At 46.7% G+C, this 18,823-nt stretch overlaps 1 protein-coding gene across 1 annotated transcript in view; it reads right to left on the reverse strand.

Moving 5' to 3' along the window:
- Positions 1-18,823, reverse strand: part of plxna1b (plexin A1b) — a gene marked incomplete at its 5' end in the record, with an annotated part of 141,134 nt that overhangs the window by 19,777 nt on the left and 102,534 nt on the right. Inside the window, 8 exons of the mRNA XM_079218930.1 lie at positions 1,746-1,980; positions 3,133-3,276; positions 4,789-5,025; positions 6,007-6,100; positions 10,297-10,464; positions 13,061-13,197; positions 13,327-13,450; positions 15,861-16,012. Coding sequence (XP_079075056.1) covers positions 1,746-1,980; positions 3,133-3,276; positions 4,789-5,025; positions 6,007-6,100; positions 10,297-10,464; positions 13,061-13,197; positions 13,327-13,450; positions 15,861-16,012 — 1,291 coding nt within the window. The remainder of the gene's footprint in view (positions 1-1,745; positions 1,981-3,132; positions 3,277-4,788; positions 5,026-6,006; positions 6,101-10,296; positions 10,465-13,060; positions 13,198-13,326; positions 13,451-15,860; positions 16,013-18,823) is intronic.

Consider the following 18,823-nt stretch of genomic DNA (forward strand, 5'->3'; position numbering starts at 1 on the left):
GTGTGCATCTGTGCATGTGTGCATGTGTGATTGTGTGTATATGTGCATGTGTGATTGTGTGCATGTGTGCATCTGTGTATGTGTGCATGTGTGTATGTGTGCATGTGTGATTGTGTGCATGTGTGCATGTGTGATTGTGTGCATGTGTGTATGTGTGTATGTGTGCATGTGTGTATATGTGCGTGTGTATGTGTGCATGTGTGTATGTGTGCATGTGTGTATATGTGCATGTGTGTATGTGTGCATGTGTGCATGTGTGATTGTGTGCATGTGTGATTGTGTGTATGTGTGCATGTGTGTATGTGTGCATGTGTGCATGTGTGCATGTGTGCATGTGTGATTGTGTGTATATGTGCATGTGTGATTGTGTGTATGTGTGTATATGTGCATGTGTGTATATGTGCATGTGTGTATGTGTGCATGTGTGTATATGTGCATGTGTGTATATGTGCATGTGTGCATGTGTGTATATGTGCATGTGTGTATGTGTGTATGTGTGCATGTGTGCATGTGTGCATGTGTGCATGTGTGCATGTGTGATTGTGGGCATGAAGAGTGGAGTGTCAGGTGGAGTTGTGTGACGCTCACAGAGGAAAATGATGTCGCCATTAATAGTCATGGCCGTCAGTTTCTCTGCAGTTCCGGCCTTTGTGTCGCTTGACTCAAGCTCAGGGAGTCAGGATATCTCGGCTAAATGCATTTACTCCATCATCTTTCTCTTATTGTTATTGTTTTAACAACACTGACTTTACGTTGTAATATTCTAGGTTTACTAAAGCCGTGCAACAAGTGAAGTGACCTCTTATCTGTAGTCTGGGGATCATGGTTATCACTATTCTCCTTCTCGCTTCCTCCCCATCTGCTTCTCTCTCTCTTGCCAGAGAAACCAGTAACAGCATCAGTCGGCTCTCACTGGATCCATGCGCTTTCCTGCCAAATAAATATATGCTAATGTCCCGGTGTGTAAAGTCTCTCTGCCAAACCCCTCCTCCCCCCGGCCTACGCCTCACTTTCCCACCTCTGTGACCTGCGTCTCTCTAACCTCCCTCCCTCTCCCAGCGTGGATGTAGTGAAGCCAGCCAGGCCGCTCTCTCATGGGGCGGAGAGCCAACATCTGGTGGCTGGTTCAGATCAAAGCACTCCTCTGGAAACACACCAACACACACACACCAACACACACACACACACACACACACACCTAACACCAGGGGGACAGTTGGAGAAATAGATAGTGAAATAAAAAGCAGGGCGAGAAATGGATTGTACTGTTGAATGGGAGTTGTGGAGCTTAGGTATTTGGGGAAATGGGAGTTATTTGGGTAAAAAGATGAACAGGGTTCATACACAATCTGACCAATGGATTTCATGACTTTAAACCAAATGTCCATGACCAAACATTTAGTGAAATCTCGGTGTAAACATGAAAAAGTGAGAAAATGTCGTCTTTCTTTTAAAAGCATATTAATTATTTCAAACTCAGCGTAAATGAATGTCATGAACACATGAATATAACACATTTACATGACTTTTACTAAACTTTTTGGATATATATATATATTTTTTCCCAAGGACTTTTCCAGGCCTGGAAATAACCATTTTAAAATGTCATGATTTTTCCAGGTTTCCCATGACCGTAAGAAGAACCCTGATGCAGAGAAGCATGAAAAGGAACCCGGAGAACACAAGCACGATACAAGTAACTAATAAGTAATAGAAGTCGGCGTCGCGGTTCTGATAAAACTCACCTTCCTTGCACTCGAGGGCCACCCTGGACTCGAGGTTGTCCATCTGCAGCTGCAGCCGCTTGAGGGTGCGGTCGGCGTCCCGCGACTTCCTCTTGTACGCGATCAGCACCACGATGATGACGAGCAGCAGCAAGCCGCCGCCGCCGCCGATGCCGATGATGGCGGGCAGAGTGAGCAGGCTGTCTGAGTAGATCTGCAGGGTCCCCGGGGAGTACTCAAAGCCTCCGACACGCACCTGGAAGGTACATTATCTTGAGATTACATGAAGGAAAAAGAAGAACCAGTGGGTTTGTTCGCAGCAGAATTTGGCAGCGTTCCAAGCTGAAGCTGTACATCATTTTCATTTCGGGTTACATCAAATAAAAAATAAATTAGCCGTGCAAATCGTACAGGCCTACATCTTAGCTACAACCACTTTAAATCCTGTATTGCTGGAAAAAAAACATTCTGCAAGGTGCCAGTGCTAAATCCTGTATTGCATTTATTCTGACAAACCAAGCCGTGTCGTGTTGAGGCCAAAACTCCCCAAAAGCCTTTCTATCTGGGGGAGGCAACATCTGGGCCCCCGGGCCGTCTGCATCCAGTGAAGCAAGTATACACACACACACACACACACACACACACATCTGACTTCCAGCCGTATCACTTCAAAACAGTAGTGGCTTGCAGAACACATGAAGAAGAAAAAAATCGTTGGGATATGTTTTTTTTTAAAATTCTTTTATTCCATCTTCAACTGGCTTACGTCTATGAAATAGCAAATGGAGGAAAGGAAAGTCAAAATAGACGCAGACCTCTCACGCCCACTAGCTGTTTTTGTATGGTCTCTACTGAATATCAATACTGCTCAAATCCCGAGGAGGATGCCGGCCAAAAGAGACCGATCAAAAGCTCCTAAGACGTAAATACAGCCACAAACAGTGCCAACGGTGTAAGAGGCAGGATGTGTGTGTGTGTGTGTGTGTGTGTGTGTGTGTGTGTGTGTGTGTGCTCGCAGCTATATGAATGAGGACGAGAAATCTAGAGTAATTAAAGAGATTTAGGTCTGATGGATGGGGAGGAAAGAATGAGATGAATGAATAAAAAAGGCAGGAAGTGGATCGACATAAAGAGAGGCGATGAATGGCACAGCGGAAAGAAACCGCCGAGAGAACAGGAGCCGTAGAGGAAGACGAGCGGCTCAAAGGAACGTGAAGGACAGATGCTCCAGCGGTGGCGAGGAAAACAAGAGGGATGACGAATTAAGAGCTAAGTAAGATAGTGGAATGTAACTTGGAGAAAGAGGAGGCTCGTTTTCACTTTGGCCTGGATGGCATCACGCTCTTCCTCACGCGGGACACGTCCAGCGATCATCACGTGGGGAAACAAAGATGGCCGCTCTACTCACGGTGACTTTGTGCTCTCCGGTCAGGTTGGGCCATTCACACAGCAGCTGGCTCTCAGACAGCGTGAGGATGCAGGGCGTCTCCCCGATCAGCACCGTGTAGTTCAGCCTCGTGTTCCCTGGGGCTGCAGGGATCAGGTTACGGCCCTGGAAGCACACACACACACACACACACACACACACACACACACACACACACACACACACTTCAGTTACTTACTCCGTCCGACGTGGTCCACACAAACACAATAATAATCACAGAGAATGAACGCAAACGGATCCACTGACAAATCAAAACACGCTCGTTTCTGATTGGCTGGCAGGTGTCCGTCAGGTGTCCAGCCACAGGACTTTAAACTGCAGGTAGCCATAGCAACTGTGCTACTGCACAGAGCTGACTGGTCGGGCAGCAACGCATGAGAAGCCTGTGCACGCTCTGCTCTTCCTGACAAAGTCTTTGAGTTCAAAATGTAACTTGCAATGCATTTAGGAAATAATAAATAATAAAGACACGTGTTGGGAAGTAGAATCATTCTCCAGAAATCCCCGTATCTCTTCTCCTCCTCTTCCTATCCTCCTCATCCTCACTGTGCTTTTCAGAGTGGGAGCAAATAATTGCTTTAACATCTCGACGAACAGCTAATTTCTCTGCAATTATTTAATAGGATGCCGTTGCTTTTGCTGCAATTCTTTACCCGGAGCACGATGGGGGCAATCAGAGCTTTTCATTAGAGAATGATATTTAAAGTTACAGGGGAGGAAGGAAGGCACGAGCCTTCATTTCTTTAAACTCCACCCTGATTGGCCGAGAGAGAAAAAAGCTTTAGTTTTCCATGAAATTGGTGATCATTTCCTCTCACGCTCCTGTGGCTTCGAAGCTCAAGGGGAGAGGTGAGATGACAAAAGCCAGCGTGGGCGGCGGGACGGAGCATGAACAGGTCTGTGAAGTCTGCCTTCACAAGACGTCTGATAACAATCTAAGCAGGTGGCATGCCTCCACTTTATAAACATGACTTTCCTTCTGCACCTGCTTTTAAAAAGGGGGGCGTTGAGGAAGATACTTTTTATTCCTTAAGGTCGCCAAACCCCAATGGAGAGAGCAGACGAAGGAATAACATCTTTCAAGGTGAGGCGCGTCTGACAGACGGCTGCAGTGAGACAGAACTCACAGGAAGAGGAAGGAAGGAGTCAACCTTCTGCACGGGAGTGTGTGTTATCAGCGGCGCTGGATGCCAGCAGCTAAAGTCATTATTTGTTAGATTGAGCTCTTTAATGCCGCTTACAATACTCGACATCCCGGGAACGCTGCTGTCAACTGAGTTCTAACACTCGGCTCACCTTCTTTTGTCCTCGTGAGTTTTAAGACATTTAAAGTAACCTTGATGCAAGCTTTGATGCAAAACCACCACAAACTGCAACCTGACATCATCCCCTCAGACGTTTAAACCTCCCCAACCCCCACCCACCTGGTCTACTGTGAAAGGAGAGAGGACAGACATCAGAAATAAAGGAGACGGGATTCAACCCAAACAGAAAAGATGGAAGACACAAAGAGAGGAAGAAAAGTCCAGCGAAGGATAAAAAGAGAGAGCATGTGATGGATGTAAAGCAAAGCTCAATAGAGACGAGGCCGAAGCGGATCAACGTTTTAAGACTCACCTTGAGGATGAGCGGCGAGCTGGGCTTCAGCTCCAGCATCCCCGAGGGGCTGAGCGGCTCGAACACCGGGTCCGGGTGGTAGCTGAACGTCTCGTTCACCACCAGCACCGAGCGCACGTCGTCCATGACGAAGCCCATCTCGTCGGGACTGCTGCCGGAGTCCAAGAAGCCTTTGTCCGATCCGGCCACAGAGGGCGCCAGACACACCATCACCGTGTTGTTGAGCACCGTGCAGTTCTAGAGAAGGGAACAAGGGAACAAGGAAGGAGGGGATGAGAAAAGATGCTGAAATAACTTTGATACGGTGATTTCATGTTTTAACCTCCTTTACACCGTTTTGCAGCTCCGGCAACACATTTTAAAATAATAACTCAAAAAGATTGCGTTAACCAATACCAATCAAAAACAACGGCTGAAACGGGGTCGTGTGATGCAAGTGATTAAACGTCTCTGTGATGACATAATGAGGAAGAGGCTGGCTTAATACCATCAGTGTTGTAATCAGTGTTCCCTGTGGGCTTCACACTTGAATCAGTCACCGAAGAACAAATTAGAGCGTAATGACTGGCAGAGGAACAGAGAGGTCAGCCAGGAGCCGCTTACAGGAACTAAGGAGCTCTTTCCATACGTCCACAGCATGTTAGAGCCTTGCATTATGGGCTGTATGTCACGCACTGACACCCTCGCACACAACGGCTGTGTCAAGTCACAAAAGGCAAAACAAAAGTGTGTTTATAGGTCACCAGAAACATTAAGCACGCAGAATCAAAACGACTGCGGAGCGGTTGACAAAGGAAGCAGAAGGGATATTTTTACTCGCAGCCGGGAGAAAGGTTAGCCGAGCCCCGCGGAGCGAGGTGGGAGGGGGGGGGGGGGCCGGGGGGGGGGGGGGGGGGTGGGGGGGGGGGTTGCCACAGCCGCTTTATTGCTGGTTGACATTTCAAAGGTTAAACTGCTAAAAGGAAATTCAACATCAAAAACAAACAGAAAATGGGCCCTTGGCTGGTTGACCGCCGGGTCAGGTGTGTGTGTGTGTGTGTGTGTGTGCGTCGCTGTCCGTGTCCCAGGAGTGTGTGTGTGTGTGTGTGTGTTGAGTTTTCCACAGCAGACACAGAGACACCTGTGTGTCTATATCGGTCTCACTTGCCAAGCCAAGTCGCTGCTTCTTCTGTTTTGTCAATACAAAGTGTGTGTGGGTGTCTGGAGCCGACCACTTACATTCTCCGACTTGGCAGCTCCATACTTGGCTCTCATCTTGGGCTCCTTGATGGTCGCCAGGTTGGTTCCGGTGATGGTCAACATGGTCCCTCCGCTTAAACAGAAACGGCAACATTTATTGTAAAGACATCAGGACGAACACAATTACACAACAGAACTGGGGACATTAAAACAATGACATTCATGCAACTCCTGCTCAACTCTTTTGGTCCTGCAGGGTCCAGTGCAGACACTATTCAGCCCTGGCATGCACGTTAAAAGCTGCCTTAAACCGATATGGAGGCTGGAGGGGAGAATGAGTGAATGTGTGGCATTGCTCCTGGGAGCCGAGCGCTTGGCCTCTCCTCTGCACCCAGAGCCAGGGAGGTATTTGCACAGTGTATTAAAGTTGCACTGTAGTATTTCTAAGCATGAGCTGCACCGCCGTCAGTGATCCGACATGTTGTGCGACCTTTGCACCCGTGACCTATTCAGGTCCATGTGACGGGTGATCTGGGTGAGAGTCCTCTTCTCCTCCACAGCCTCTGTGGCCCGAGAGGATGAACTTTATCTGATGTGAGGCGCTCTGACAGCAGCTAAATAAGTTAGCATACAACCTACAAACCGGAGTGGGGTAAGGAGAGAGCCAGCGTGAGTCACCACTCCACCAATGAGCACAGCCAGGCTGGTATATCACACAGCAATGATACACCGAAAAGAGCATGTTCTGTGTCACATTCCACCGTTTCAGAGGCTCTGGCGGTGTTTCCTGTCTGAGCCGTGGCAGCGGAGGACTTGATCTACTCCGCCAACACAACATCCATTCCATGGAACTACAGCCTCACACAATGTAAATATACACGGACAGAACATCTGTCATCTACTGCTACTAGACTTTACAATAAGTTCCTCTGGCCAGATCCTCCGTCAGTTGACCCAACAACAACAACAACAACAACAACAACAACAACAACAACAGCACCCCTTGCACCGCTTTTGTTGTCTAGTTAGTCACTGTACATTCTTTATACACTTAATATGCACTGCACATACTTTGCACTTTCTTTATTGTTTCATTTCCTAAATTATTACGCTTTACTGTTTAGTTGTGTTGTGTGTATATATATATATATATATATATTTTTTTTTTTTTTTTTTGAGTATTTTGCATTTCTGATAGTCTTTGTGATATTTTGTAATATTTTAATTTAATTCTTTCTGATATTTTTTATTTTATTTTTTGTGTCTCATATGTAAGTTGCTTACTACTGTGACAAACACATTTCCCCTTTGGGATAAATAAAGTATACATCTATCTATCTATCTATCTATCTTCCATCCATCATCCATCTATCTATCTATCTTCCATCCATCCATCTATCTTCCATCCATCATCCATCTATCTATCTATCTTCCATCCATCCATCTATCTTCCATCCATCATCCATCTATCTATCTATCTTCCATCCATCCATCTATCTTCTATCCATCATCCATCTATCTATCTATCTTCCATCCATCATCCATCTTCCATCCATCATCCATCTATCTATCTATCTTCCATCCATCCATCTATCTTCCATCCATCATCCATCTATCTATCTATCTTCCATCCATCTATCTATCTATCTTCCATCCATCCATCCATCCATCTATCTATCTTCCATCCATCCATCCATCTTCCATCCATCCATCCATCTTCCATCCATCTATCTTCCATCCTTCCATCCTTCCATCTTCCATCCTTCCATCCATCTATCTTCCATCCTTCCATCCATCCATCTTCCAGCCTTCCATCCATCTATCTTCCATCCTTCCATTCATCTATCTTCCATCCTTCCATCTATCCATCTTCCATCCATCCATCTATCTATCTTCCATCCATCCATCCATCTATCCATCCATCTTTCATCCATCCATCTTTCATCCATCCATCCATCTTCCATCCATCCATCCATCTATCTATCTTCCATCCATCCATCCATCTATCCATCCATCTTTCATCCATCCATCTTTCATCCATCCATCCATCTTCCATCCATCCATCCATCCATCCATCCATCTATCTTCCATCCATCCATCTTCCATACATCTATCCATCTATCTTCCATCCATCCATCCATCCATCTACCATCCATCCATCTTCCATCCATCCATCTATCTATCTATCTTCCATCCATCCATCTATCTATCTTCCATCCATCTATCCATCCATCCATCCATCTATCTATCTTCCATCCATCTTTCATCCATCCATCCATCTTCCATCCATCCATCCATCTTCCATCCATCCATCCATCCATCTATCTATCTTCCATCCATCTATCCATCCATCTATCTTCCATCCATCCATCCACCATCCATCCATCTTCCATCCATCCATCTATCTATCTATCTTCCATCCATCCATCTATCTATCTATCTTCCATCCATCTATCTATCCATCTATCTATCTATCTATCTATCCATCCATCCATCTATCTATCTATCTATCTTCCATCCATCTATCCATCTATCTTCCATCCATCTATCTTAATAATACTAATAATAATAATAATAATAATAATAATAATAATAAGGGAGCTGTGAACATGCAGTAGAAATGTGCTTCCCATCATCGATGTGCAGCTGCACTCAACACTGGAGTTCTGTGAGCAGATGAGAATCCTCTGCAGACAGAGCGTCCCCGTTGATGCTGGATGGAGTGACCCACTGAGCAACCAGTGTCAGAGTCTGCACAGGGGCAGCTGCTACCTCCAGAACTCCTCCTGAAGGGAGGGGTCAGATCTGTGTTTGGGACTCAGAGGCTCAGCGCTGTTTGTCAAAGGGTCACCGGGTGGGACGCGGCGGCAAAAGCGCTCGGTAAACAAAAGCGTGAGAACGAAGCTCCTCCTCCTCTGGGAGCGCTGAGCAAAGCACCCAACACGAGCCGGGTGCCGAGGTTATGCCCCGAGGCCGGGACGCCTTCCTTCCCTTCCTCCGTCACCTCCCTCAGCTCCTGTATGCATCCGCTCTCATCCAGGCTTCCTATCTGCATGACGAGAGACTGCAGAGTTTAAACGCAGCTCCACTTTCACCTCGACCACCTGCGACGAGGCGGAAGTGGATCGTTACACCGGATGAAATCTAATGTGGGCGATGTAAGAGGTGATGCTCCTGAATAAAAACCTGGAATAATACTGAGAGCTGCTCTAATTACAAAACCAGAGAGATACGACTGATCGGCTTCTAAATGAAATATCTGCAGGAGGTGGAGAGTTTCTTTGAGTTGAACCGAAGGAGAACGGCGTTTGACTTTGACAATGCAACTTGTGAAAGCAATGGAGTTGCTTTGTTCATCCCTGGCTATGTTGAGGGATTCTCCCGTTATTTGAATACTAGCTTGTTTTTGAGAATTATAAGTAAATGCAACATAAAAAACCTACTGTGAAAAAAAACTCACAACTTCTTCCTGGAATGATACTTTTGAAGTAAATGAGACCGTCAACAGTGTGTGTGTGTGTGTGTGTGTGTGTGTGTGTGTGTGTGTTTCATTTCTGAGCTGAGAAGGAGAAGAGTTTCTAGGTCATGCAAGTGAGCCCATTAGCATTTGGTAGCTTCAAGCTTTTCTTTTTTTTTCCTCCACAACACAGCTTGTGTTTGCACAAGGAATCTTCCTGTGGGTATGTAGTCTCATTTCAATAAGTCAAGTCATATTTACAGATACATCTCTGCTGCCGCTCATCAGCTGTAGCAGAGCGCTGCTGCAGGAGCCTCCTTCCCGGCTGCTCTCAAAGATTTACTTTTGAAAAGAAAAACTGTGTGAAAATGCAAAAGAATGTTTCGTTGTTTTTCTTCTTCTTCCCGACTCAGAATCCTTGCAGAATAATACATTTATCAAAATGTTACTGAGTTCATATTTCAGATTAGTTACTTGAAAAAAGGCATTAATGTCCAGGTATTGATGCATTTCTGTTCAATAGAAGTACATCATGCAGAATAGCAGATCAAAAGCTCTGTTGATGTGAGTTATAGATAATTCAACAATCATATGACATTTTACAATGAAATCTGGTGGAATTAGCTATATGGGGCAGCAGAGCTTGAATAATACACAGATTTATGCCGATATTGCCTCAGTTAGCAAACCGTTCCTCTGAATTATTCACCTTCAATCACCGTCAGGGTTGAAAAAGAGAATGAATCAATCATGCAGTCTTTTGTTTTGAGAGCGTGAAGCTCCTCTGCCACACAGAAGCGTCCTTCACGCTCACACACACACACACACACACACACACACACACGGGGAACGTTTAGGCGAGGGGTCCTCACCTGGCGATGGTCCAGTCGGGCTCGATCTTCAGGATGGTGGGGTCGTCAGAGTAGTTGAACTTGACCTCCGGGTTCCTCAGCTCCGCGGCGTTGATGTCCACCATGACCGGCGTGGTCCCCGAGGTCAGCCCCGCCGGGGTCACGCACACGATCTCCTTGTTGCTGCGCCTAGAGGGAGGGAAGGAGACGTTTCATAAAAAGGTCTGTGGATCTGCACCATGAGGTCGGGGAAAGGATTTGGAGAATTGGGGATAAAAACTGAAGTGAGTGCACTGGGACAAAAAAATAAATCCTTATTCATCCCTTAAATAACTCATACATTATTTATCAGATGCGACAAAAAAGCACACAAGCGCACACACACACAAACACACACAGTGGTGACACCGTCGCCACTGTGTGTGTGTGTGTGTGTGTGTGTACAAGACATCTTTCAGTCTGTCCAGCCGTGGTTTCATCAGCCTGATTCACAGTGCTGTGCTTCAAAGCTCTCTCTCTCTCCCCCTCTCTCTCCCCCTCTCTTTCCCCCTCTCTCTCTCTCTCCCCCTCTCTCTCTCTCCCCCTCTCCCCCCGTCCCTCTCTCTGGCTGATAGATCTGAAGTGGCAGATCGGGCCGGTCGTCTCTCTGTGTGATGTAACTCCGTCCCTCGCAGACAGGCGGCCAGCTGTGACCTGCTGGGAAACCTTGTACCGCTGCCACAAACTTTGTCCGCTCCAGTGGCTCATGGCAGTCGGGGGGAGTCACTGGGGGAGACACTGGGGGAGTCACTGGGGGAGACACTGGGGGAGACACTGGGGGAGACACCGCTGGAGACACCGCTGGCCGAGCGGCGGGACGACGGCTACCTGTGCTGAGCAGGTGTGCTTTGACTGTTTGAAAGTATGCATTTGCATATGAATACAGTGGTGCAGGTAGAAGATGAACATCGCGTCGTCTGCTAACGTCCTGAGTGAGAGTGAAAGATGCTCGTGCATCATGGAGGTTCATCCGTACACAAATCCTCTGCTATGAAAGTGAAATCCACAGAAAGACAGAGGACGATGGAGGAGATGAAAGAGTGAAAATGGAGAAAAGAAAGCAAAGAGCGGGTGAACCGGGAGGCGATTTCCACAGCATGCTTAGACTGAAACGGGACTGAATAGAAGGAGAAAAAGAAAGATATGACACACAACACACACACACAAAAAACACACGCACACATTCCACTAGTGCTGCGTTTCCATGGAAACCGTTTTCACAACACTGCCGAGGACGCCCGCGGTGCCGCGTACGTATTTTTTTTTTTTTGACAAGGTTGCGGCCACACAAAAGAAAAGCCAAGAGGGGGATCCAGAGAGAGGAAGGGGAAGGGGAGGAAACGGGGTTGCGGGCGGAGATAAGAGGATGAGTGACTCGGGGTAAATAGGTTTTGATTAAAGCGGCGGCCCCGCTGAATACAAAGACACATTAAAAGAGATGGACTCCACCAGTTCATTACTTTGGCCATAAAGGTTATTGCTGCTCAGTGAATGAAAGGCCAAGACTATTATGTTCACCTTTCTCGGGATGTGCTTCAGAGCCTTAAATTGGCCTTTACTTTTTCTTTTGATATGACATAAAAAGAACTCGATCGGTCCGAGCTCATTAGTTTAAGCTGTCACTTGTTGCCTGAGAGGAGGAAACACCGGCGTTATAGAGAAACCACACGAGTGCCTCCACATGTTGTCCCCTCCAGGGCTGAAGCCTCTCAGTACAGAGATGCGCGTTTAGTTCAGACTCTTTTTAGGTTGGGCTTCTTTTCCTCCGCCATCTGCCAGACATCACACACGAGTGGATTCAGTCCAGAGCTCCGCTCGCTGTCACTTTGCCAGCAACTCAAAGAAACAATTGAGTCCTCGGCTCAAGGAATTAGAGTCATATCAAACCGGATCTTTGTCTCCTCTTCTTGAAATCTCCGCACAATCTCTCGCAGAGTGAGTGATAATGTGAGATGTAACAGTGGCAGGAAGCAGAAATAATAATATTCAAACACGACATGCAACACCATATCATTCCTTTCAAATGATAGTCATCTCTCTGCACAAGTGAACAATGACATCATCTCCAGCGGCTGCACTGTCACTACATTACAGAACTGTCGACTTCTTGCCGGTCGCATTGTTTAGCAACCAGAAGAAGAACAAGAAGGTGATTTTATTTTAAAACAGGGAATAACTATAATTATCAAAACGCAGGAAACAGGAAAAGATGGGTGGTGCATCATTATCACTACAAAGAAACTACTATCTCCAGAGGAGCGTCGTCTGACAGCAACGTGCACATTGCTCTACACTCTTTATTGGAGCGCCAATACATTCCTTCCCTCCAGAATAATGCAATGGAAGTTCAAACTGTCCATTTTCCATCAATACCATCGGAATCGGTACTCAATAGACCAAAATAAGTCACTATTAAGAATTGAAACTTGGATGCAACTGAACATTAACTGAACATTCACTGGATGGATATTGAATGAAGTATAAAAAAGTGTAATAAATGAAGTACTCTATTTGGTACCACTTTAAAAGATACTAGCATTGGCTAGCATTAGCATTGTTTATTAATATTATTGTAACTTTTTAAACGATACCCAGACCTAATAAATATCTCTGTACAACACAAATACCTTTATGTGGCAATACTTCTTAATATATATTAATTTCAAGTCAATATAAAATCAATTTTACGTCATCAAATCTGAGCTAAGAACACTAATGGTGTTAAACGTCATTTGTAGTCGCTCACCTCCCAAAGCGACAGGCGTGAAGTCCGATCTTCACGAACACGGCGCTGCCTGCGTTGAGGTTACTGCCTTCGATGGTGATGGTGGTTCCTCCGGACAGCGGCCCGGTGGAAGGAACCACGCGGGTGAAGTACGGAGACTGTGGCGGGACGCAGGCAGAGGACAGGGGATGAGTGACGGAGTCGTCAACAACTGGACCAAAATCATCCCAAACAAAGATTTGTCTCGGCTATAATTTCGCAGCAACGCTTTTCCAACACACACTTACCACAAAGGAGAAGGCCTTGGTGGACACGGCTTTGTAGTCGGGGTTGATGCAGTCCCTCACACACACCTCCACCTGCGCCTCCTGCACCCTGTAGCCGGTCGCATCGTTCAGTCGGCACACGATCCTGAAACACAGAGGAGGAGCGGTGAGCGGCGTCTCTTTCTACCTGAACAGATGCTTCCATAGGGAGACGGGTCCGACAGAGGAACAGGTCATAGTGCAGCGTGTTGTAACAGTTCATAATGCACTATTATTATGAAGCCTCATTCATAAAAATGACAAAAAGGCAGATCAGATGTTTTATTGCAGGACGTTTGCAGTCTGCATTAAGAAGTTCTGCAGGACGACGAGCCGCCAGATGAAAAGCCACTGGAGGAATGATTGAATGAGGGGAGTGTAGCCCGCGGGGAGAAGACACACACACACACACACACACACACACACACACACACACACACACACACACACACACACACACACACACACACACACACACACACACACTTCATGTTTCACCCACTGGAGACACACTTGACTGTTAATTAGCCAGAAAGAACGGATGAGACAGGGAGAAAGGGCAATAGTGCAGAGGAGAGAGAGAGAGGATGAGAAGGAGAGAGAGAGAAGGAGAGAGAGAGAAGGAGAGAGAGAGAGAAGGAGAGAGAGAAGGAGAGAGAGAAGGAGAGAGAGAGAAGGAGAGCGAGCGAGAGAGAGGGTTAAAGTAGGAGAGGCTGATTAATTGAACGAGCTCATATCCTACACATCTCCTCTGCCTCCCTCCCTCCCTGAGATGAGTTATTAACTCTCCTGCTTCCATCCTCCCCGCAGGTGACCATGGCAACTGCGGCGACAATGAATTTCACATTCCGACGCCGTGTGTTTCCATTGTTTTTATTCTCCCTTTCATTTATTCCCAGGTCTCCCACCGTGACAGCGGCCACCATTAACATGCTGGACAGCTCTCAGTCAGAAGCACTCCACTCGCCTCATTACGGCACAGATGACAGGCGCCGGTACGCGGCATCGAGCCGCCGGTACGCGGCGAGGAGGACGAGCACGGTGACAGCGCTATAAATTATCCCTTCCTCAATCCAATAACTGAGGTGGAATGTGATGGTAAAAAATTAAACATGTGCCAAATTGTTAGGCAAGGCAATAAAAAAAGGTGACAGCGGGTTCTGTCTCTGTCTATCATTTACTTTCCTCAACGTGGAATCAAACGCATGCTCTGAATATTTAATGACGGAGGTGAGCGACATGCCTACTAATACTAAAAGGACCCGAAGTGCCTCGTGTTCTTGAATCCAATTTCACAAAAACAGGGAAATGTGTGAATATATGAAGTACAAGCGAGCGGAGAGAAAGAGAGCATGTGTTTCTACAGTCAGCGCTCCTCCTCCTCCTCTTCCTCCTCCTCCTCCTCCTCCTCCTCCGGCTGACCTTTGACCTGCGCCGTCAGTCCCGTGACCCTGTCCCGACTTCCTGTGCTGCAGATACGATCGGGTCACGGGAATGACGAGAGCCAACCGGGCCGCTAACGGCACCGTGCGGCTAACGTCGCGTTTAATTAGCGTGACAGCCTCACTGCCAGCCGCGCCCCCCCCCCTTCCTCCTCCTCCTCCGGGTGCTATGGCAACAGGCCAATGCTCCGCCGTGAGGTGGACGGGGTTAAACGTAAACACCTGGCAGCTTTTGGACGTGTAACAGTTAACACACAATCAGCTAACATCGCTCCACAGCCACAGCGGCTGGTGCGACGGCGGTTCTGTGTGAATCCCTCCGCTGTCCCGGCTGTCACATCATCAAAGTCACATTTCTTAGTTGCCTTCTTAGTGAGGAGGCAGAGAGGAAGCTAAATCAGCTGGGACTGCGCTGCCAAACTCAAGCAAACGGAGCATTTGTGTACAAATGACAGCTACATGGTTGGAAATAGAACATTGAGGACGGCTCCGGCTGTGACGAGCTTCCCCGACGTCGCCTCGTCCTCAATTCTATTTTCTTTGCTTCTGCATGAACTCAACATAAATTTAGAGACTATCTTTCCGGGTAGCTATAAAAGTGCATTGCCAGCATCACACTGCCGGTTTACTCAGATTCTACCATGATACGTTCCCCATGATATTAATAAAGAACAGCGACCTGTTTTTAGTTCAAACAAAGGCTTCAGTAACACAGAGCTACGACTGTTTACTACGTCCGTGGCTCCCGTCGTGATTCAGATTTTCCCAGAATGCAGTAGACATAATTTAATCAGTGCAGCGTTCACTTGACGAGCTTTCATCCGCGGAGTTTTTAGAAGACGTGTTCCAGCCTCCTCAAATGTCTCAGAATGGAACACACGAATCGTTGGTTGCATGAGCTAATTCAATTCTGATTGAGCTATTACTCTGATGATTAGCGATGGGGAAGCTTCCGCGTTAACTCGGCTGCTGGAAGATGAGACGCAGCAGACGCCTGCTGGATAAGAATTGGTTGTAACCGGTGGAGTTGTGCTCAGTGTCACATCAATGTTGGACAACGTGAAGACGACGTACTGCTCGGCGCTGATGTACTGGTCCTCCTGAGGGTTGCAGGCCACCTTGCCGATGCGGACGCCGCTCTGGATGTCTTTGAACTGCAGACCCAGGTTCTCCCCCGTGATGGTCAGCATGGTGCCGCCCTGCCGGGGACCCGTCTGCGGAGACAACTGGTCAGGAGGACAGAGAGAGGATGTACGTTAGTAACAACATACGGGGGATGGAGGGCATCATGAAACATACAGGGTTCAGACACATCCTGACCAATGGATTTCATGACTTTAAACCAAATTTCCATGTTGTGAAATCTGGGTGTAAACAGTAAAAAGTGAGTAAATGTAGTATTTAAACTAACAATGAGAACACAAAGCATACAGTAAACCTTAAATGACTCAAATGAATGAGACAATAGTTTGATTAAAAGAATAAACATTGATATAGATGCCTGTATGTATGCCTGCTTATATTTTGAGTTTTTCTTTTAAAATTCATTATTTCAAACTCAGCGTAAATGAACGACATGAACACATGAATATAACACATTTATAAGGACTTTTCCAGGCCTGGAAATAACCATTTAAAATTCCATGACTCTTCCAGGTTTTCCATGACCGTAAGAACCCTGAACACATTGTATTTTCTATTTGAGTGACAGTTCACTGAAGTCGTTATGGTCATCTCCCTTTCTCAATAAATCCAACACTTAAGTTGCTACCTCATTAAGTTGGACAAAAAGAAAAGACCTTTGAATCCATTATCAAACATTCACAAGCCGCCACCTCACACATATTAACCTGGACCCTTGCTCACGTCTCCCTTAACCTCCAGACGATTAATCCACTGAACACAATTACCGCACACAGCGACCTCCGCTCCCCGACTTCCCCCAGAGGTCTGCAAAAGGTGTGCGGAGGTGCTAATGGCTACCCGGGGCTAGCTCAGTCGCGAATCATGGCCCATTCATCCAGCGCAGCACGCAGACAATGGCCCCTTTGCTAATCAGTCATTATTAGCATAATTAGGGCTAAAGCTAATTGGATTAGGACATGCTGGGGTGGGGTCCTTTGTCGCAGCAGGGCGGAGGGGATGAGAGGCTGATGGTCGGGGGTGAGGTCACGCTTTGACCTGGCTAGCCTCAAAAGAAAAGACACAATGGATGATCACTGAATAAGTTCCCCTCAGCCACGTATTCCCCTATGAAGATAATAACACAAATATATCCATATTATATCAGTTTTGGCCACACCAGAAAGTGGACAAGCTCATTAATTTGTGTGCAAAGTTGGTCGCGCCGCCAGCTCGGTGACATGGAGGAGTTGACTTCACGCCAGAGCACCGGATCCATCGACTCGTCCTCTGTGGGCAAACCCACTGCAGCATCGACACCAGTGGAATGAAAGTCTTCAGTTACAAATAACGGTGCGGCTGTGCTCTACGGGTCAACATAAAAGAGATGAGAACACTAAAGTGGAACAGGTTGAATCAGGGCCGACGGATGAAGTGGTGCCAAACTAAATATGAGTAAGTTCAAAACCACTCTCACAGGAGACATGAAGCAAACAAACAATAATAAGCTTTTAATCTGTTATCTGCAAGAAAGAGAATAAGTGACTTTCCAAAAGAACCAAACTATTTCTTTTCGTGACATAAATTAGAGCCTCTCTCTCGACACCTCCATCCCCACCTGGTGCGTGAGCGTGATCCCGTCTCACATCATTATAGGAAAGGTGGCGGTCTGGAAGAGCCACAGGTGTTCAGGACACCGCGAGCAGAAACACACAATGGGAACAAAGCCCATGTCACGCGGGCCACGACTGAAATGCCACAGTGATACAATTAAGGAGTGTTTCCCATCTTCCAGCATCCCTCCTCCTCCTCCTCCTCCCCTCTCCGGACTTCTGTCTTCTTAATTCCCCCGCTGTCTCTTTGACAATGTGCCCGACTGCTTATGTTTCAGCTGCAGACCAAAGAGTGAGTGGCATGCAGTTGTGCACCAGTCAGAATCTTCAGATATGGTAATCACATCTCTGTCTCCATAAGCACTGGCTTATCAAAACACACACAAGCTGTTACTAACCGACACAAACAAAAAGCCCTTTTTGATAAGAAACACCAGCCTAAACACTCGCTGCATTCTCCGCTCATTCAAATTCTCTTTTTCCTCTTCGTCCTGTTGTGTCGGAAGCTTTGTGTGAGGCGCATTGTGGCCGGCTGAGCGGCAGCCACAGATAGCATCTGCTAGTTATAGGAGGAAGAGGAGGAGGAGGAGGAGGAGGAGCACAGAGATGAAATGAACATGGCCTCAGGTTTCTGATGTCTATCTGAGATGTGAGAGACTCGCAGAAACAAAAAGTCACAAACAAATCGATGGAGGTAATGAAGTGAGTAATGACGAGGATAATATATAATATCGGGTCTTTGCCGCTCGATGTTTACACGGTTACAAGAGAATAACTTTATGATTGAAGACGTAGATCCTCACACACATGCAGAACAAAACTGGAGCCAATTATATTCCTGTAGCTGACATGTTTAGATAAAAAGCTAAATTTAGACGTCCTATTAGCGGATATATATCGTTGTCATATTACCCTTATGAATAATAAGTGCACGTATTTTCTCAGCACCGGCTGGTTTCATTATTTCTGTAAGAGCCATCGTCTGGCCCGGTCAATGCAGACCTCTAAAGGGGAAAACATCTGTCTTGACTGGCTGACAGGAGGAGGAACGAGGAGGGGAGGACGATAAGAGGACGAGATGAAGAGAAGGGAAGGAGGACAGGAAGGGAAGGAGAAAAGGGTCGAGGGTCGATAAAGGAAAAGTTGAACTTGGGAATGAGGGACAGAGGCTACGAGGAAGAAAAGAAAAGAACGAGACGAGAAAATACAGATGAAGAGAGATGAAGAAGTCTGGCAAAGGCCAATACTGCAGCCTCACAATATATGAAGGAGAAATCATTGAGAACCCAAGCTGTGAAGCAC

This window comes from Taurulus bubalis (assembly GCF_910589615.1).
Source record: "Taurulus bubalis genome assembly, chromosome: 5".
Classification (NCBI taxonomy): Eukaryota; Metazoa; Chordata; class Actinopteri; order Perciformes; family Cottidae; genus Taurulus; species Taurulus bubalis.